Source organism: Diabrotica virgifera, chromosome 2, assembly GCF_917563875.1.
Source record: "Diabrotica virgifera virgifera chromosome 2, PGI_DIABVI_V3a".
Classification (NCBI taxonomy): Eukaryota; Metazoa; Arthropoda; class Insecta; order Coleoptera; family Chrysomelidae; genus Diabrotica; species Diabrotica virgifera.
Window position 1 is genome coordinate 224,630,886 of NC_065444.1, and position 22,504 is coordinate 224,653,389.

Sequence of the window (22,504 nt, forward strand, 5' to 3'; positions counted from 1 at the left end):
GTCGACATGTATTGAAAGATTTCTCGCCGACGGCATTTTTATTTTCACTGTCGTACCTCGGCTGCATTCTTCAAAATAAATGACGAAATGTTGATTGATTTGGTTTGAACATGCGTGTTTTTTAGTCCATCGTTCATCAACTCTTTATATAGAGTGAAGAATTTCTGATTTTTGACATCGGGATTTCTGACGCTTCATTGTCATTGTACATCATCTATTTTAATCTAATTCTCTCATTAGTTTATCTAATCCAACGTGTTTCGATTTCTCATCACAAAGTGCATATATACATAACCTGTATCAATTATATTTGGATGCTAATTATTTTCGCAAAGAATACATATTTCCATAGAAAGTTTCTCTTTTACTTACACCAACAAACGGTCCCTATTTCACATACGTTCATAAATAGTTCCTATTTTACACATCCCAACAGAGTGACTATTTCACATAATTTCATAGAAAATTTCTGTAGTGCACAAACCCATAGATACAGCTCCCAACACACGTTCATAGAAAGTTTATATTTCACATATATCAACAGACAGCTGTCCTATTTCACATATTTTCATAGTGTGTTTCCATTTTTTCATACAAAATTTACATTTCCCATACACTAATAGATAGCTCTTATTTCAAAAAGAATTTTTTAAGTAGGTACATAGAAAGATTTTATTTTATTACAATAACAGACTGCTCCCATTTCACATACGTCCATAGAAAGTTTCAATGAACAGACAGTTTTTACATCATATAAATTAATAACACTATTGATTTATAGCTGCTCACACACGTTCATGGAAAGTTTTTATTTTACATACACTAAAAGACAGGTCCTGTGTCACATATGTGCATAGAAAATTTCTATTTCACATATACCAACAGACAGTTCGTATTTCACATACGTTTATAAAGAGTTTCTACTTCACATACCCCAACAGAATAATTCTATTTCACATCATTCCATAGTCAATTTCTATTCACGGTGTGCAAGTACTTGGAGGGGATACGAGAAACGATCGTACGCGAATAGCGGAGAAATCTTGCAACTTTCTTCAATAATTCATATTGTCAATTGAAATTGTCAAATTGACGTATATTTCATACCTACTGTCATTGAAGAAGAAAAATTATATGTTGCTCACAATTTGATATGATATGCAATTATTATATAAAAGTATATTTAATTAATTGTATTTTGCTTGCAGTACTGCATTTTAATAATTAATTTTATTTACTACATACAATTGTTTACCTTTTAATAACATAACCTAAATCTTACTTTTTCTTCTTATAATTTTTTTTGAGTTGTGGCCTTGACAATTTTCCAGCAACCAGGACCAATATAATTGGCTAATATAATTAAAAGTGCGAATAAAGTTGCCGAGCTATGAAACCAGGTGTCGCTTTTCCGAACTTGCACGGTCCCAATATTACACAAACCCATACATACATCTCCCAACACATGTTAATAGAACGTTTTTATTTCACATACACCAACAGACAGCTCCCCTATTTCACATGTTTCTAGGAAATTTCCATTTTTCCATACAAAGTTTCCATTTCCTATACACCAATAGACAGCTCTTATTTCAAATAGAGTGCTTCTCAAACATATTAACAGATATAGCTCCTTACATACGTACACAAAAGTTTCTATTTCACATACATCAATAGACAGCTCCCATTTCACATACGTTCATTCACACAAACATTCATTTCACACAAACCAACAGAAAGCTTCTCCTTCACATACATTCCTAGACAGTTTTTACCTCAAACAAATTAACAAAACCACCTGCTCACACACGTTCATGGATAGCTTCTATTTTACATACACTAAAAGACAGCTTCTGTTTCACATATGTGAATATACAATTTATATTTTATAGAGAGTTTCTACTTCATATACCCAACAGAAGGAGTCTGATAGAAACAACAACAATAGAAACTTTCACAAACGTTCATAGAAAGTTTCTATTTTATACACACACCAGCAGAAAGCTTTTATTTCACATACCTTCCTAGACATAGTTTCCAGTTTCTACATCATACTATTTTACATCAGATTTTACAAGTTTACATAGAGATAATAACAGAACTGAGTACAAGCAACTTTTTATACAAAAACAAATGAGAGAAAACCTATGTTGAGCAGGGGACTTAAGAAACTTTTATCATATAATTATGATGATATTTAGTTACTTTCATGACTTTGCTAATTGTTCTGGAATTATAATAAGTTCTTCAAATAAAACGACTAACAAATTTACCATCAATATCAAATTAGCTTTGAGATTTTTTATGTTTTTTTTTAAAGGTTGCAGGAGTTGCACAATCAACGGCAAAGAGAACAAGAGACTGTTTTAAAACTAAAAGCTAGAAACCAAAGCCTTACCATTGAACTTACCACCCTTAATGATCAGGTGAAAGAATTATCCCAAAAAATATGTGATACGCGGATGGGAGTTTCGAGTGTTAAAACAACAATCGACGGAATGCGTTCGACCAGAGATTCCCAGATGCAGGAAATGTCGCAATTGAAAAATAAGTTGAAAGAACAAAATGCTAAGCTATTGGCCTTATCGCAGGAGAAGATTAAACTTGATGCCAAGAATAAAGCCAACACTCAGGATACAGAACAAGCAAGGTTGGCATTTGAAAATAAGGAAGTTACTATTAAGAATCTCAAAACCAAGGTAAGTTTTTCATAATATAGTAAAATTATTATACGAGGTGTCACAGCTTTGTAACATATCGAAAAAACATATTGCTTAATACTGCCCTGTATATATTTCTTCTGGATAAACATATTTCTTTAGTATTAAATACGCCTTCGTATATTTACTCAACTCGCAAAAGTGGTCAAGATTTTCGTTACATGTCGTAAAAAGTTTTTACCTCAAAAATCAGCACAACCGAATCAGCAGAAGTTATTATTGAAAAGTATAGTATAAATCCCGATGCACGTCATTATCTACGTCAGAGATCTAAGTTGACATTGTTGCCAAATTACAAAAGAAATTCCTGAATTCATTTTAAATCAAATATATGACATAATTATTGCAAAAGTGGTTTACAACAAAACAAATTAAGATTCAATGTATATAAATAAAAAAATTAGAAATAGAAAGCAATCAAAATCAAAATCGAATCAAATAGAAAAAAATCAAAAACAATTTGAGTCACTGGTGTAGTTTAAAGAGGTAAAATAGAATAAAAAAAACAACACTTTTTTCATTACATATTCTCTTATTAAAATGTTTTTTACAACTAGAGTTTCAAATGTTAATCAATCTTTTTTTTCTTCAATTCAATTTAAGTTTCAGTTTTCTGATCGATACATTACAATTGTGCATATGATGGTTTTATATAATTTGTGAACAATGTAAAAAAGTGTGCTAAAAGTTACCTACTAGTACATGCTTTTTTTTTTCCAGATTTCAGTATTTTTTACACTGTTTTCAACCATCTTATGTTTTTTAGAAAAACTTTGTTTCATCATCAGTTGAAGCCTAAGTATAAAAATTGATACTTAAGAAGTAAAAAAGACTTCCTTTTGTAGCTGGCAGTGGCGTGCGGTGACTTTTTCGAAAGGGGAAGCGATTCAATAAGGATATAAAATATTTTCTTAAGGGTCGAGGGTCGAGCAACTTTCCACCTGATAACACTCTGATGCACAGGGGCTCTCTATCAGCAAAGTACTTAATTATGTGAGACGTCCTGCGTACAAGGACTCACACACTAAATCCGTGACGCGTGAATGCGTGAGGCACTCTATTCCCGCTATTTCTAGTGACTAGTGACCTATCATTGATCTGTATTGCTAGCTCGGGCCTTGAGTCCTCACGCCGGGCTTGGTTTTCTAAAGAAGAATCCTATTTAAAAAAAAAATATACTCCGAGGCATTTCCCACAACACACAACTTTCACTAAAATGACACTTATTTATACTCGAGGTCTATTCTCCTATCAACTTTTGATAATTGCTGAATGCAGTCTTTTTTAATGGATAATACGGCTAACTTTCAAAGTCTGTCTTCGCTTGTTGAATTTCTTTTAAACTCTTAATTTGAAACTTTTAATGCATCTTAATACTGCAAAACTTCGTTCAACTGATGCACTTGTGGCTGGGATAGTTAGTAGTACTAATTCACACAACTTCACCACTTCACACAGCGACTTGTTTAAACCAGTAGTTATAAAGAAATCCCAGATTTCTGGGTATTTCTTTATCATTCATGTCAGTTGTTTCATAAATGATACTTAACTGAGAATGCAAAGCTGGGATATCAAAAAATTTTCATTATTTAATCGTAATGACATAAATTCATCTGTGGGAAATTTTGATGAATTATAATTAGAAATATTAAGATTATATATAATTTACAATTTTTAAATCGTTAAAATTTTGAAAGCTAGAATTCATTTGTTGTAGAATATTATCAAAAGGTCTCTTTGTTTCCTCTGTTTTCTCTGTCTCTCTGTCTCCGAAATTATCAATCTTCATTATTTTTCTTTCATGTTCAAACCCCATATGTTCAGTTTTATCCCAAATATTTTTAAACTGCTCTCGTTTTTTTAATTATTTTATTAATAAAGTCATCAATTTGTCTTATACAAAATGCAATACCATTTGATTTCTGTAAAATGTCAAATAAAAGATCAGTAAAAGGAAATATCTCTGCAAAAAATTTAAATCGAAATATTCTTTAAGCGAATGTATGTAATACCTAAGCACCCCTTAGCATCAGTAACAGTCAGAGCATCTCACTTTCGGGAAGGCGATACGACGAGCGCTTCCATGGCATACCAAAATTCGCGCGACTAGTGGGTGCGGTCATTGAACCCTGACCAATTTTAAAAGGGACAACTGCATGACAAGCGGCGATTTTGAGATGCGCTTCTGCCAGGAGTGGACCAAATAGTTGAATTGTGTGCATATTGAGTTCGTTCGTACGCGATTAATTTTTAATATTTTTCAATGCCTATTGGCTAGGTAATATGTAGATTATTTGGATTGAGGAAAGAAATTTTATTATTAAATATTAATTAATAATATATTTTCTTATATCGACGAATAAATAGGGAAGCGGCGCTTCCCGCGCTTCCATGGACCGCACGCCTCTGGTAGCTGGTATATAGTGATGAGCGAGCTAATAACCGGCAAAATAATGCAAAAAATGGAAAACATAATACATTGTGAAATAAAAAGAGATGGAACTAGTAGAGGTGGGAATTATCCACGTAAACGTATAAATTAACATTACATTACATAGTTTCTCACCTTTAGACGTCTGTGACAAAAATGTTTTATAAAATTCTCCTGTCACAGTAACAGTTGTTATACTCCTCCGATACGTTAAAATGTAAAACTATGTAATGCAATGTTAATTTATACGTTTATATCGATAATTTCCACTTCTACTAGTTTCATCTCTTTTTACTTCACAATGTATTATATTTTCCATCTTTTGCGTTATTTTGCCGGTTATTAGCGCGCTCATCACTGTTATTTCCTTATACATAATAGTAAATAATAAATAAAAACCTGAAATGTCAACACCGCAACTATCTAATAAGTATTACCAATTTATGTCACCTTCGTTCAATCGCAGTTAAAGTGTAATCCGAACAAGTGTGCTTTACAAGTTTCTTTAAGTTTATAGTAATAGAAATCTTTAAATATTATTTCTACGCGTATATAATAACATATGTCTAGGGGCTGTAATTACAGTGTACTTGGCTAAAAGATTCTAAAAAGGAACAGCCCTACTACTGAAATATTTTGTGTTGGTATCATGTGACGTCACTTGCTATGACGCGGATGACGTGCATCGGGATTTATACTGTACCAATTGTATAAGAAAAGGATTTTTTAACATAATATCTATGTGAGCCGACTATTCCTTATTTCAGAATCCTTTTTTGTATATATTTGAATCGTCAGTTAATTCTTCCCCCACTAAAATTCGGATGCTAATTGTAGACTCGTGAACTATAACTCCAATCTTTTCTTAGGATTGCTGAAGATCATAGGTTGTAAATAAAAATAAAAAAATAAAAATTAATAACCATTTTCATCTCGTTGCAACACGAAGCCAAAGCCGTCTTATATTTCAATTCGTTTAGAGAGCGCAACAAGCACCCTTACCGAACGGTTTCAAAACTCGTTAGTTTTTCATCAGAGAATGCATACGTTGCTAAAGTCCTTTTACCCTATGACGATCGATATGCAATTAAGAGATGATCAGTGGGTCTCAAACAGTGGGGCGTTAATATTTAATTCCGATCGCTTGAAAAGTAAAAATATTTAATTTCCTGTATTTTATGTTCAGTAAGAATATATGATTTTTCTCTATCAAAGGCAAATAAAATGAATATAATATGTATATACAGGGCGTGTTAAAAGAAGTGGGACGGAATATTCCGAATACTCGAAATTATTTGTTGACATCAAATGTTCATTAAGGTCTCTATTTTGCGTAGAATGAAAATTATACGAATGGTTTTGCATGCAGTAAAATTGGAAAATACTTGATATGTCCAAATTTGATTAAAATACATCCAGGACTTTACTTTCTACAGGCAGTGTATTAAATATAACCTTGAAACAAACTGACACTAAATCACTTCCGAGTTTTCAACAAAACAAAAGGTTTAAACAAGTGTAGTGATTTCAAAAACAATTCGCATGTTTTAAATAAGATTTTTGCTGATTATGTATTTTGCTAAAATATTAAGTAACACCAATACAATTCACAACCATCATTTATAAAAAAAAATGTAAAATGATGATAAGTTTGAATTTGATCGACTTTGTCGATAACAGTGTCGTTAACAGATATTTTTAAATACCATGAATCATTTTCCAATGAATGGGGGGATTTAAGAAATACATACTAAACAAATTTTTTTACGTGTATAAAGGAGATTATAATTATTATGACACATGGTACTCCTTATATTTTTCAAATAATATGGTTTTGTAAAGGCACAACTTTGATTATTGGCTAAACCTACATTATATGATACGTCACAAGAAATTAAAAAAAATTAGCATGTAATAAATTCACTGTTTAAATAAGATACAGTGCGCTGGAATAAGTGTTACCCCCCTTAGTAACTTATTTATTTCTAGCACATAAGCAAATCGCTCGGACAGGTCGATTTTTAAAATAATCAAAATATTATAACATCAATGTTTTGAACTTTACGCGATCCCTCTTCAGGTGACAGGCAAAACTTTGATTTTTTTAAATGGGAAAGTAGATCATGTGATAGCTCAATTAAAAGCGTTTGAAATACTGATTACAAAAGTGTATAATACTTTAATCCTTTTTAAGAGCGTAGGCGCAAAATTTCGATCGAATTGTTTTTAAACGCATTCATTTTTTTCTGATCCTGAGAAAACTAATAAGTATTTTTGAAAAATTTAAATGCAGAATAAAAGATTACATTATTACCGAATGTTGAAAGTCCCTTAGAATAAACAAAAATTTCTTTTAAGTGATATATTTGAAATTAAAAATCCGACTAAATTTTCTTTTTTTTCAACCCTGTGACTTTAAAATAATCATTATAGAAGTTCTCAGGGACTTTTGACCCTCGATAATACTGTAATATTTCATTCTGCGTTTAAATTTTTCAAAAATACTTATTAGTTTTCTCAGGATTCGAAAAAAATGAATACATTTCAAAATGATTCCACCGAAATTTTGTGCCTACGGTCTCAAAAAGGATTAAAGTATTATACATTTTTGTAATCAGTCTTTCAAAAGCTTTTAAATTAGGTGTCACATGATGGGCTTTCCCGTTTAAAAAAATCAAAAGTTATCACTATCACCTGATGAGGGATCGCGTAAAGTTCGAAACATTGATGCTGTAATATACTGATTATTTTAAAAATCGACCTATCCGAGCGTTTTTGCTTATGTGCTAGAAATAAATACGTCAGTAAGGGGGGGTAACACTTATTCCAGCGCACTGTATATTCCGTACTATTGCAATAAAATATTAAAACGAATAAACGAAAACTTGTTGAGTAGTGCTGATTGACACAACAGACCAGTAAAATGTTATTCATAAAAATAGTGTAAAATATATCGCCGCTTATCTGGTCCGCTAGTAATAAAGTTATCGGCATTTAATTGCAAAGCGGTCTTCTTAGGTGAAAAATACTTTATCTCTAAATCAAACTGAAATAATCCAGATGACTAGCCTCGTATTGCAACTAACGGAATGGCCTGGGTGTCATAGCGACATCTGCTAGCTTATTAATTTAATAAAAATAATAAACTTAAAGATAAAATCCATAACTAAATTAAAATTCATGGTGACGTTTCAATTATTACTTTAATCATCGTCAGAATAATAAGTTTCTTGAGCGGATGCTTTAAAATAATTTTAAAGGAACAAACAATAATTAATGAAAACGTAAAAATGACATTGACAATCATTGGGTTAAGTCAATAATTTCAAACACGCCATGTCTTGTTGCGTGTTTAAGGGTGGCTTCAAAAGAAATATGGATAATACCTCCTTGATGCTGAGTTCCGTTGGATAACTTGCATGACCAATGATTGAGAAGTCCTTACGACTAATAGGGTGGTCAGAATCAGTCATATGTTGGAATACCGCTGAATTTGGAATTGTTCTTGGTCGTCTTCCTAAGTGAGGAGTGACACCTAAGTGTTCGCAACATCTGACATTAAAGTGACGTCGAGTCTTCCCGACGTACGTAGCTGCACAGCTACTACATTTGAATTGGTATATAATGTTAGATGCGAGATCACTAGGAATCATGTCTTTCACATGGAAACGAGATCCTATTCTTTCCAAAGTCGTGAAAGCAAATCTTAATTCTATAGAGGGAAATGCTTTTTTAATTGTTCTACGGATGTTGCGTCGGATTTGTAAGCTGTGGTAACCAGTATATGGAAGTTTGATATAGATCTTTTCTTTGATTTCTTCTACTTTGCTGTTTGGTTGGAATTTGTTATTGAAAAAACGTCTGATGTATCTTTCTAAGAAGTTCAACGAAAAACCATTTTTACTTAAGATCACCTTTATGTTTTCTAACTCTTCATGTAGGAATTGCCAGGTTGAACAGATAGTGAAAGCGCGGTGAAGAAGTATATTGATTAAACTTGTTTTGTATTTGTTGGGAATGAAGCTATCTGCGTTTATATACAGGCCGGTGAAGGTTGGTTTTCTATATATTGAAGTGGAAAAACCTGAAGGTGATCTGAAGATGTTAATTCCTAAGAAGGGCAGATTTCCATTGACTTCAATTTCACTAGTAAATTTCATATTGTGGTGTTTCTGGTTGAGATAATCTAAAAAATGTTGAATGTGATCGGTATGTTTGAAGCTGAGATGATATTTTTCTCATCTTCAAACATACCGATCACATTCAACATTTTTTAGATTATCTCAACCAGAAACACCACAATATGAAATTTACTAGTGAAATTGAAGTCAATGGAAATCTGCCCTTCTTAGGAATTAACATCTTCAGATCACCTTCAGGTTTTTCCACTTCAATATATAGAAAACCAACCTTCACCGGCCTGTATATAAACGCAGATAGCTTCATTCCCAACAAATTTAATACAAAACAAGTTTAATCAACATACTTGTTCACCGCGCTTTCACTATCTGTTCAACCTAGCAATTCCTACATGAAGAGTTAGAAAACATAAAGGTGATCTTAAATAAAAATGGTTTTTCGTTGAACTTCTTAGAAAGATACATCAGACGTTTTTTCAATAACAAATTCCAACCAAACAGCAAAGTAGAAGAAATCAAAGAAAATATCTATATCAAACTTCCATATACTGGTTACCACAGCTTACAAATCCGACGCAACATCCGTATTCTTTTTCTCATGATCATCTTTCAGTGCGTCACAGTTTTTCGATTTCTCTCTAACGCATTAAATTGTATGTGACAGAAAAAAAGGCACTTCTTTGAATACTTTGGTAATTATTCTAGTTCGGTGATTATTCTAGTTGTCGATAGATGGCGCCATAATCAAAAAAGAATTATTTATTAAATAAAATAATAATATTATCAATATAATCTGTACAATTTATAAGACTATACAAATGAAAGAAAATACCATTTTATAAATGCAATAGACACAATTGATTTGGTTTTATTCCAAATTGAAAATAAAATTTGACAACTGTCAGATTTAACAAAAATGTCACGTTAGAATAAATATCATAAATGTGTATTATCACGGACTTACCTTTTTTTCTATAATTTGTGACGCACTGAAAAATGTTCATGAAAAGGAGAATAGAACAATTAAAAAAGCATTTCCCTCTATAGAATTAAGATTTGCTTTCACGACTTTGGAAAGAATAGGATCTCATTTCCATGTGAAAGACATGATTCCTAGTGATCTCGCATCTAACATTATATACCAATTCAAATGTAGTAGCTGTGCAGCTATGTACGTCGGGAGGACTCGACGTCACTTTAATGTCAGATGTTGCGAACACTTAGGTGTCACTCCTCACTTAGGAAGACGATCAAGAACAATTCCAAATTCAGCGGTATTCCAACATATGACTGATTCTGACCACCCTATTAGTCGTAAGGACTTCTCAATCATTGGTTATGCAAGTTCTCCAACGGAACTCAGCATCAAGGAGGCATTATCCATATTTCTTTTGAAGCCACCCTTAAACACGCAACAAGACATGGCGTGTTTGAAATTATTGACTTAACCCAATGATTGTCAATGTCATTTTTACGTTTTCATTAATTATTGTTTGTTCCTTTAAAATTATTTTAAAGCATCCGCTCAAGAAACTTATTATTCTGACGATGATTAAAGTAATAATTGAAACGTCACCATGAATTTTAATTTAGTTATGGGTTTTATCTTTAAGTTTATTATTTTTATCAAGTTTAATGGTGTGTCCTTATCTACATACATTATTAATTTAATATTATTTTATATTTTATTAAGTAAAAAACTTTGACTTGCATTAGCAGATGTCGCTATGACATCCAGGCCATTTCGTTAGTTGCAATACGAGGCTAGTCATCTGGATTATTTCAGTTTGGTTTAGAGATAACAACATAATATGCATTCTCTGATGAAAAACTTACGAGTTTTGAAATTGTACGGTAAGGGTGCTTGTTGCGCTCTCTAAACGAACTGAACTATAAGACGGCTTTGGCATCGTGTTGCAACGAGATGAAAATGGTTACCTATTCATTTTTTATTTCTATTAGTATTACTCCTATCTGAGTAAGTAGGGTTCCATTTTCGTTGGAATTTTTCCGCGCTTGAGAGATGGGATCTGAATTGCAAATTATAAAATTCCCTCATCTTCCAAGCCCAGCATCCGCTTGGCTTGCATTTTTAGAAGGATTTGTAACCAGAAAATGGTCCCAATAAAGTTTTTAATTTAATATTATTTTATATTTTATTAAGTTAAAAACTTTGACTATCATATATTGTCTTTCTGGGGTTCAGAATGCCATTTCTCAAAAGAAGTTAAGATTCAAGCTTTTCAGATCAATTTAAGATTCAGTTTTTTTAAATACATAATTCTATACTTTAATTGTTATAGAAATAAGAAGTGAATATACCATCTACATAGTGAATTATAAATATAACATTTAATGTATTCTTGGATTTTATACATTCATTAATCTTTCCTGTCAATTCCAGGTAGACGATATGCAAGTAGAAATAGATAGCAAAATGGCGGACATCGAAAATAACAATACTCAATTAAAAGACCTTCAAACCGAACTTAAAAACCTAGTAAATGAATGCGAACAGCTCTATTCTGTATACGAAGTAAAAAGAAACACCATTTTGGATATGAAAAATTCTGGTAAACCTAACGAAATGAACGCGTGGCAAAGTACTGATGCTTGGGGATCAAACGACAATGAAACCAGCTCTGACTGGCCCGTTGATAATTGGGCTGCCTCTACGGATGTATCGACTTTACCTGGTCTCGTCAAATACAGAGCATTGTACGAATTTGTTGCAAGAAATAATGATGAAATATCCTTCCAACCCGGCGATATAATCAATGTATGTATATTTATTATACAGAGTGAGTTTTATACAGGGTGGGGCATTAGTGTGACAAAGTCCAGTTACTCGTTTATCGTAAGAGATACGAAAAACAGTTATTTAGGTAAAAGTTAAGGTACGGAAAGGACCGTAATTTAAAAATATTTTCAAATATACAGAGCAATCCGTTTTGACAGGGTAACACAAACGTATGTTTCTTTAAACGGAACACCCTGTATATTTTTTACATTTTTTGATTCTCCTCGATGTTTTCTTTCTTAAAATATAGGGTTTTGTAATATTATACGGGGTAGTTTAAAAGACAATTACGTTTTTTGTTAATTTTGTAGCAACCTTCACACGCTGTAGAATTGTAGTGATTTAAATGAATATAGTCTACTATTGTTAAACATTCTTAATATAGCGAAATGTTTAATTTTAAGATACATGGTTGGTCGAAACTCGGAAAGAGTATTTTCTGAGTTTTCTTAAATGGAACACCGTATCTTAGTATTGTAATGATTTGATATTTTATGGTACTTTTTTATTTCTTAATCATTCCCTATACATAAATGCTTTAATTTTTGAGTTATTCGTGATTCTTTAAGCTAAACATAACTTGCAACCAAAATTACATGAAATTTTATTAGGTGGTCGTGAAAAGATTCAATCAAAAATAATTTTTGAAAAAAAAACATTAATCTAGACTGATCTGTAATTTATTAATATTGGATGAGATATCAAAATACCTACGTAGTTAATATTGTTAGTGCGCAAAATATTAATAACCACCTACAATATTCTACCTAGTTGGCTATGACTCTAAATTTGCTTAAACATTTGACAGTATACTATTTTTATAATTCCATTTGCTTTGTTACCATTACTAATATGAATTTTTCTAATGAGGAACTGATAATACGACTTTTGTGCTAGGAGAGTATAACAAAATGTGATGATACATGATAAATTCCCTGATAGACGACAATCAAGAAGAAAAACTTTTGAAAGTATACTAAAACGGTTTTAACAGACTAGACACTTAGAATATGAGAATGGTCGTGTTGATATGCAAATCCTCAGTGACACTAAGGATTGCATTTAATTCATATTCTTCATTTACAACAGTTTTCTTTTCGATCAGATTTCTCGTATTCTAAGTGTCCAGTCCGTTGAAACCGTTCTAGCAAACTTTCATAAGTTTCTCTTCTTGGTTGTCGTCTATCACGGAATTGCTGATGATAAATTCTTATTGCTAGTAGCACATTTTTGTTATACTCTCCTAGCACAAAAACCATATTATTCAGTTCCTTATTAGAACAATTCATATTAGCAATGGTAACAAAGCCACTGGAACTATAAAAATAGTATAATGTCAAATGTTTAATCAAATTTGGGGTCATAGCCAACTAGGTACAATATTGTAGGTTTCTGTTAATATTTTACTCACTAACAATCTTAACTATTGGGACCGTGCAAGTTCGGAAAAGCGACACCTGGTTTCTTCGCTCTGCACTTTTATTCGCACTTTTAATTATATTGGCCAATCATATGGTCCTGGTTGCTGGATAATTGTCAAGGCCATAGTCCAAAAAAAGAATAAGAAGAAAAAATAAGATTCAGGTTATGTTATTAAAATGTAAATATTTGTATGTAGTAAATAAAATTAGTTATTAAAATGCAGTATTGCAAGCAAAATACAATTAATTATATTTACCTTTATACAGTGCTAGTCAAAAGTCCGTACCCCCCCTCGTATCTTTTGACCGGTTATACTTATAATAGTGAAATTTGGAGGAAGGAAATGAACGGACGTAGGCTTCTTAACTAGTCATGACAAGTGACGTAAAAGTGACAGATGACTTTACAGCGCCACTGTGACAGATAATTTTAAATGGTACCCTATGGTAAGCGATACCTCGTTTGATAGGTATTGAAAATACCCATTCAGCTATACTAATTTTGTTTGAGTTTAAGCTCATTTGGATGAATAGATGAAATAATATAAAATTGTAGTTTCGCATTTAATTAATAAAAATTCAAACCTCCGCCTATGGTTACTTGTCAAAAAGGTTGACGTTGACGTAAAAACTACTAGAGAGCTGAAAAATGTCAACTTTTTTGACAAAATAACCATGGGCTGACATTTTAATTTTTAAGAATTAAATGCGAAACTACAAAGTTATATTTATTTCATTTATTCACCAAAATCAAAATCAACTTAAACCCAAAACAATTAGTATGACTGAAGAGATATTTTCAATACCTTTCAAATGAGGTGTCACTTGCCATAAGGTCCCATTTAAAATTATCTGTCACAGTGGCGCTGTAAAGTCATCTGTCACTATTACGTCACCTGTCATGACTAGTTAAGAAGCGTACGTCCGTTTATTTCCTCACTCCAAATTTCACTATTATATGTATAACCGTTCAAAAGATACGAGGGGGGGTACGGACTTTTGACTAGCACTGTATAATAATTGCATATCATATCAATATTGTGGAGCAATATATAATATTTCTTCTTCATTTACAGTAGATATGAAATATACGTCAATTTGACAATTTCAATTGACAATGAATTATTTAAGAAAGTTACAATATTTCTCCGCTATTCTCGCACGATCGTTTCTCGTATCGCCTCAAAGTACTTGCACACCGCGAATATAGGTATTTTGATATCCCATCCAATATTAATCAATTAAGGATCAGTCGAGATTAAAGTCTTTTTATTTCCAAAAATTATTTTTGATTGAATGTTTCCACGACTACCTAATAAAATTTCACGTAATTTTGGTTGTAAGTAATGTTTGGATTAAAGAATCACGAATAACTCACAAATTAAAGCACTTAGGTATAGGGAATGTTTAAGAAATAAAACAGTACCATAAAATATCATTTTATTACAATACTAAAATACAGGGTGTTCCATTTAAGAAAACTAAGAAAATACTCATTCCTAGTTTCGACCAACCCTGTATACTAAGATTTTTAACAATAGTAGACTATATTAAAAATCATTTGAATCTAAACAGAAATTTTGATATCAAATCACTACAATTCTACAGGGCGTGAATTGTGCTACGAAATTAACAAAAAAACGTAATTAACTTTTAAACTACCTCGTATAATATTAAAAAACCCTATATTTTAAGAAAGAGGACATCGAGGAGTATCTAAAAATGTAAAAATATACAGGGTGCTCCATTTTAAAAAACATAAGTTTGTGTTACCCTGTCAAAACAAGTGAACCTGTACATTTGAAAATATTTTTAAATTATGATCCAATCCGTGCCCCAACTTTTACTTTAACAACTTATTTTTGTATCTCTTACGACAAATGAGTAATTGGACTTTGTCACACTAATGCCCCACCCTGTATACGGAACAATGTTTCAATTATCTCGGAAACGGCACTTTTTATAGACTTTTAAAGATTTTAGTGAGTAAGGGTCTTGTGATGCGGCCAATATTACGGTGATATTTACATTGTTGTCAGATCTTCCGTTTTTCTGAAAATCTAACGAACTTTCTTATTTCAAATGGAATACCTTGTATATTTTTGCGTTTTGAAGTCTTTAAGAAATACTGAATATTTTTCATGTAATATTCCCTATACATAAATGCCATAATTTCGGAGTTATTGCTACATTTATTTAAACAATTGTTTTAAGCAAATGTTAAAACTCAATTTTTTCGCCCCGGTCCTTTATCCTTTTAGGTTTTTTGGATTATTCGGAACAAAAAAAGTTTCGTGTAATTTCTCTAAAGTTGATCGTTTTCAAGTTCTTAACAAATTAGAACCAAAAGAAAAGGAAAAATTACGATTTTCAAGGTTTAAAAACACAAGTAAAACTATATTTTTTGAAATTACGAAGTGCCTAAATTTAAGTTCAAACCTTCTTCTATTAGCTCCCGATAAGATTTGTTCGCAAGTTTTATTTTAAAATGTTTTTTAATTGTTAATGAAGCACTTATGGGAGGATGGGCGGTCAGGCTGCATTAACAAGTAAAACACAATATTTTAAAATGAAATAATCCCAAAATACTTATCAGGAACTGATAGAATGAGGTTTGAGATTAAATTTAGGCACCTAGCAATTTCAAAAATTATAATTTTGTACTTGTGTTTTTGAACCTTAAAAATCATCATTTTTCGTTTTTTTTTTTCATTTTTAAATTATTTATAACTCGAAAACGAAAAACTTTATAGAAAAATTACATAAGACCTTTTTTGTACCGAATGATCCAAAAAAACTTAAAATAATATCTGCCCGGACCAAAAAAATTGATTTTTATAATTTGTTTAAATAAATGTAACAATAAATCCGAAATAATGGCATTTAGGTATAGGGAACATTATATGAAAAATAATCAGTATTTTTTAAGGACTTCAAAACGCAAAAAATATACAGGGTGTTCCATTTGAAATAAGAAAGTTTATTACATTTTCAGAAAATCGGAAGATCTGACGGCAATGTAAATACCACCATAATATAATTGAGGCGTTCCATGTATAAAGCTCACTCTGTATGTATACTGTATGGTGTATGGCATTATGTTCTATGTATGCAGGTACCCAAAGAACAAACTGGAGAACCTGGATGGCTCGCCGGCGAAATACGTGGTCATACTGGTTGGTTTCCCGAAGCGTATGTGGAACCTGTTGATGGCGTAGGTGTAAGGGATGATTCTGCATTTAGTCAAACAACTACTAGCATTGAAGAGACTGAAGCAACACGATTAGAGTAAGTATTAATATTATTCTGCAACATGGAAATTTCAAATTTGTTAGTCACTTTGATTTTTTAAAAATACAACACTCTGTATATTGTATTATTATTGAAATCCTTACTTCAATACGAGTTCAACCATAAATATGTAACATTTGGTATTTTAGCTAGTCAAGAAGGTCTTAAGAGCGCATGCGTAAAATATCGGACCAATGCTTTTTGAATGCATTCATTTTTTTCGAATCCTGAAAAAACTAATAAATACTGTTGAAAAATTTAAACGCAGAATGACAAATTACATTATTACCGAGGGCCGAAAGTCCCTTAAAATAAACAAACATCTTCTTTTGAATGAGATATTTAAAATTAAAACATGTTTGCTACCGACATTAAAGTGTAGATTATTACATGTTTATTGAATATGTCGATTTGGGAGCAAGCTATGGGACATTCCAGTCCCATTTTTGTCATCTTTCCACCTGTACCTACAGGAAACATGGTTTAGCACCTCCTCTGGTGCTAATTTTATGGATTGCAGCATCAGACTTTACCTTGAAGTCTTTCGATGAAGGGATTTGTTTGGGAACATTTAAGTTTGTGCTTTGAGTAACTATTGGTTTTATATTTCAGACATTACTTTTTCAGATTTAGATTACCTTTGTTTTTTTTATATGACATATTTGTATACTATTGTATTAGGTTCCCAAACTTATTTACGATCTATGGTAAGTTACTTGTGTGCACAAGGTAATCAGGCCTAGACAATTAGGGTTTTATACTTTATTATTGCTTTAATATTTACTTTGTAATATTACTTGCTTGTTTCCCAAATATTTATTTCTTTATTCGCTTTATTCCATTTGTTTCGGTTAATTTAGGTCATCGTTTCGGTATTTATCTTAGATTCATTTTTATAACTTTTATTAATTCATTTTGCTTAATTCATCATTGTATTTTCTTTCCGTCAGGCTTGTGCCTATTTATTTATATTACTTTTAATATTTTTCGGTTTTAATTTAGTTGTACGTAACAAGCGTACTATAACCATTTGGTAGAAATCTCATGTGAGTTGTAACCTATATGTAAGTAAGAGGTACTTATATAATTTTGTAACAGGTAACATTATTGTTGTTATCTTAGATATAACCTTTGTATAACTTTTGTCATTTTAGAGTCACAGTATAGATATGCTTTATCTAACTCAGAGATTGTTAAAAATCTGGTAGTTATTTTTAATAAATGTTTATTTATTTGGCATATCATTTATTCTTATTTCCTTAATATTTACATTTACTCATATATTTATTATATTTAATAGTTGACAGCAGTGTAAGATACCTGGGAGAGTGACATTTTCTTGGCGCCCATGATTTGTTAGTTTTATTTAATTGGTTCTTCTTTAGCACTTATTCGTCTTTATACATTTTCAGTACATTATTCTTATCTTAATATGTACCTTTTCTAGTCGTCATCATTATCTACTTGAGCTACTGTTCTTCGACAGGCATGCAAACGAGCCGTACCCATCCTTGAGTGTCAAGTTGTTCTCTTGCATCTCTTGCTAGCCAATTCTATTTAGTTTGCCTCTGTCTCTTCCCACTTCTACGTATATCCCTTTTAATCCCCCTTTCTTCAGTACTACTGCAAAGTAGTATTTTTATTACTTCAGCCTCTCCAGCGAGAAGCTCTTTTCTGTTTATTTTCATTTTACTTCCCCTTTCTTCCACTACACTATCTTATCATTATTTATATATATCTAGCTTACAGTTACTTTGTTTTTCCTTACTTCTGTTGGAGTTTATTACTCTCTTTACTTTCACTCCAACAGAAGTTCTTCTTTTGATTTGTTTCAACACACAAATTTCTCTTTTCACCCCTGTAACTTATTAAAATAAACATTATAGAAGTTGTAATGGGTAGCTCTTTCAGGACGACAGACTCAGTAAAATAAGAGGTTAAAAATAAAGTAAATATATTTAAGATAATTATATACAGTTTAAAATAAATAAAGTAAAATATAATTCTATCTTCTGCAAATAAAAAACAATATTATACTCATTACTGTCATCCGAACATAATAGTAATATTAAAATGATACGATAAACAACACAATATATACAATAACAATCTCGCTACGTTATCCCTTATCCGGGCAACACATTTTACTTACGTAACCAGGCAACTCGGGTTCGTTGGGCCCACCACTGTTCGGTGAATGTACTATTCATATTTACCCCTATATTTCTAATATTATTTTTTCATTTTTGACCAAAGTTAAATTTAAATTGTCTAGATTAATAAAAGGTGCTACTATAGTATGCGGTCTACCTTAAGGGTGCGATCTACCTGAAGGATTTGCCATATTTTCATGCCATACTTATCTGGCTTTGAAGGCATATACTGCTTGAAACGACACCTACCTCGAGATATTTAACAAGTTGCTCATCTACCGTTATGTTTTTTCCTGGTAAATAGTATTTCTGAAAGATTTGTTTGACTTGATTCCACACATCGCGTATTGCCGCTAATTGCAGACCTCGTGCCCTTATCGTCAAATCGAACAAATCTTAGCAAATTTTTGAATCGTTTTAACCCCATGGTAGCTTTAAATATAGTAGGTCCATAATACTTACTCCAAAGTATATCTACATTATGGATGTTGGCACTCAGGTGCCCTGCAGTTAGTAGTAGTCCAATAAAGGCATATAGCTCTGTAGAGTCGCAATATTTCCAGTTCTCTATCCCCAGGACTTTTTCGGCTTCTTCATTTGTACACTTCACACAAATTTCGTTCACAAACAAACAAAACGAATCAACAGAATCATCTACACTTTGACCAGGGGCTAACATTACTTAGTGCGTTTTGCTTTTTATTATGTCGCAAGATCGCATACGTCCTGTCGGTTGTGGTTGACTCTTGCAGTAAATTCCATCCTTACTTTCAAAAATTACACACTCTGAAATTTGGGAACTTGTAGCTACACATTCTTCTTCATTTTCACTCAATTATACTTGCTGATCATCCTCTTCACTTGCTTCGGAAAAATGATCTTGAATTTCAGAGTCACTTTCAATGCCACCTACTTCAGGAGATTCTTCATCATTGAAATCCCATAAATTATTAGCAATATCTTGCAGTTCTGCAGCTGATAATGCTTTTCGGGACATTTTATTCGCACTATCTACTTTCACTGTAATTCAGTCTAATTTTAGGAGCTTAGTTGTCGACACTAACATCGATATCAAACGATTGATAGCAGATGCATTATTTATTTCAAAATATGTATAGGTACCTACCTAACAATATTATTGCATTCCAACAATGATTACCAGTTTTTAAAATTCATTTAGAATAGATATAACACCTATTGTAAGCATCTCTTTGATGTGAACATCAAATGTTTACATTGTTTGTTACAAGTTTAGACTTTATTATTGGATTTCCGGAATCATAAAAGTCGTTTAGATAATCCCCGAAAACATTACCTGACTGCCAGATTAACTTCTGTAACAAAGATTTAGACTTTAGGTATAAATACAAATGGGGTCCGACGGGCCCGTGCTGCCCCTTTACGTGACAAAATTCTTTGGACGCAATAATTTCAAAAATGATAATGAATATTTTGAATAGCGCATGACTATGTTGAAGGAAACATACTTCTAAACAAATCCAGTGATGTATAAAACTCAATAATTTTTTTTTATCAGTTTATGATAAAAGAATTGGCTTCTCGGGCCTGTTGGACCCACCTTTCCCGGATAAGGGTTAAATCAACATAGCCATGCATCCAGACCCGGAGACACCGCATTTCAATTCAATGCGGCGAGGTTGAACAGCGACACGCAGTCACTCGTTAATCGTTACTACCGCCCACTACGGTAACGGTCCCGGTAAGACGCCACGCCACTACTGAGGCGCCTACCTAGGCAAAGTACCGGCTCAAAGAACGCCGCATCTTTGCCATCCAGCTATTGCTAATTCAATACGTTAGCAACAACTGATTTTCTCATATTCTTATTCTCCTGGCTCGTCTTAAATATATGCTCTCGATGCCATCTCCTTCGGTTTCCCCAGCGGCCCATCGCCCGCTGTGACGTCACATCATTACAAAGTTTTCAGGGACTCTCATAGAAATACATTAAAAGAAAGACATACATTCATAAAACTAACAATAGCTTGACGTTGAATGAAAAATTTAGTAAAATAAATTGTATTAATAACTAAAGCTGACAGATGTTTTCTATGTTCTTACAAGCTATTCGCGGTGTGCAAGTACTTGGAAGGGGAAACGAGAAACGACCATGCGCGAGTCGCGGAGAAATATTGCAACTATCTTAAATAATTCATATTGTCAATTGAAATTGTCAAATTGACGTATATTTCATACCTTCTGTCAATGAAGCAGAAAAATTATGCTCCACAATATTGATATGATATGCAATTATTATATAAAGGTAAATTTAATTAATTTTATTTTGCTTGCAGTACTACATTTTAATAACTAATTTTATTTACTACATACAATTGTTGACGTTTTCATAACATAACCTGAATCTTATTTTTTTTTCTTATTATTTTTTTGGACTATGGCCTTGACAATTATCCAGTAACCAGGACTAATATAATTGGCCAATATAATTAAAAGTGCGAATTTTAGTATAGAGCGTAGAAATAGGGGTCGCTTTGCTGAACTTGCACGGCCCCAATACAATAAAGATGGTTTTTAATAAAAAAGAGCGGATATTGCATACCTTCTGTCTTAACGCTTTTTGCGTATTTCTGTCTCTTAGGTCTTTAAAATATTTTGTAAATTTCTTTTAGAAGTTAGAAATTGATGAGCTTACCTAGATTTTATTTAAACATTCATTAAGATGATTTAGTCTTTAAAACTCAAAGAATAAAATTTTACAAGTACGTGGTTAACGTTTAAAAATATATTTTTGTTTATTTCAGGGGTATTGCAGAAGTTCCCGAAGGATCCGAAACGACAAATTCATTTGAACCAACCCCGGTACACGTACCATCTGAAGTTGAACAACCAGTAGCTCTAGTTGAACCTGAAGTAGAACCAGAATATTATATAGCTAATTATCCATATCAATCTGTGGTAGGTCTATTTAATATTCAAAATACATATAACGGGAGGATTAGATAATGAAAATTATATGTAATTAATACTACCCTAAAGTAATTTATTATGCCTATGACAATAAACTCAAACTAATATTTTCTTTACATAGTTTTATGTTCTTCATCTCGTCCCTTTCTGTCTTGACAGCTCCTACTCTTGTACCGCCTTTTTGGTGGTCTGCCTGCTCGTGTGTTTGGTTTCTAATTCTTAGTTCATCTTTTTCTTCTAGCTTCGTGTCAACAGGAACTCTCCAATATTTCTTGCCTTAGGTTAAATTTCGGAAGAAGCTACTGAGAGTATTAATTTCTGCAATATGTTAGTTTTTGTAGATAATACAGATATTTTCTACCATACACAGTAAACCAAACTACTGGGAAGTAGGTTCAGGACACCGATAGTGATCAATTTCTAACTTGATCTCGTTAGCGTCTTCTGGCTGTACAAACAAACATTTAGATTAGGCTTATTCTTTTTGAAATTTCTTCTTCTCTTCCTATTGGGGAACCGTCTCTCGCCGTCCTTAGTACTATATTTGTTGTCATTCGGCTTATGTGGTCATTCCATTCTACTCTTCTGTTTATTACGTAA

General features: G+C 32.2%; 1 protein-coding gene across 4 annotated transcripts in view; it reads left to right on the forward strand.

Annotated features, from left to right (window-relative positions):
* LOC114330018 (intersectin-1-like) overlaps positions 1-22,504 on the forward strand; it is a 205,185-nt gene that overhangs the window by 61,898 nt on the left and 120,783 nt on the right. For all 4 annotated transcript variants that reach the window (XM_050644297.1, XM_050644298.1, XM_050644296.1 and 1 more), the window contains exons 8-11: positions 2,321-2,699; positions 11,695-12,069; positions 16,627-16,799; positions 21,739-21,892. In XM_050644297.1, coding sequence (XP_050500254.1) covers positions 2,321-2,699; positions 11,695-12,069; positions 16,627-16,799; positions 21,739-21,892 — 1,081 coding nt within the window. The remainder of the gene's footprint in view (positions 1-2,320; positions 2,700-11,694; positions 12,070-16,626; positions 16,800-21,738; positions 21,893-22,504) is intronic.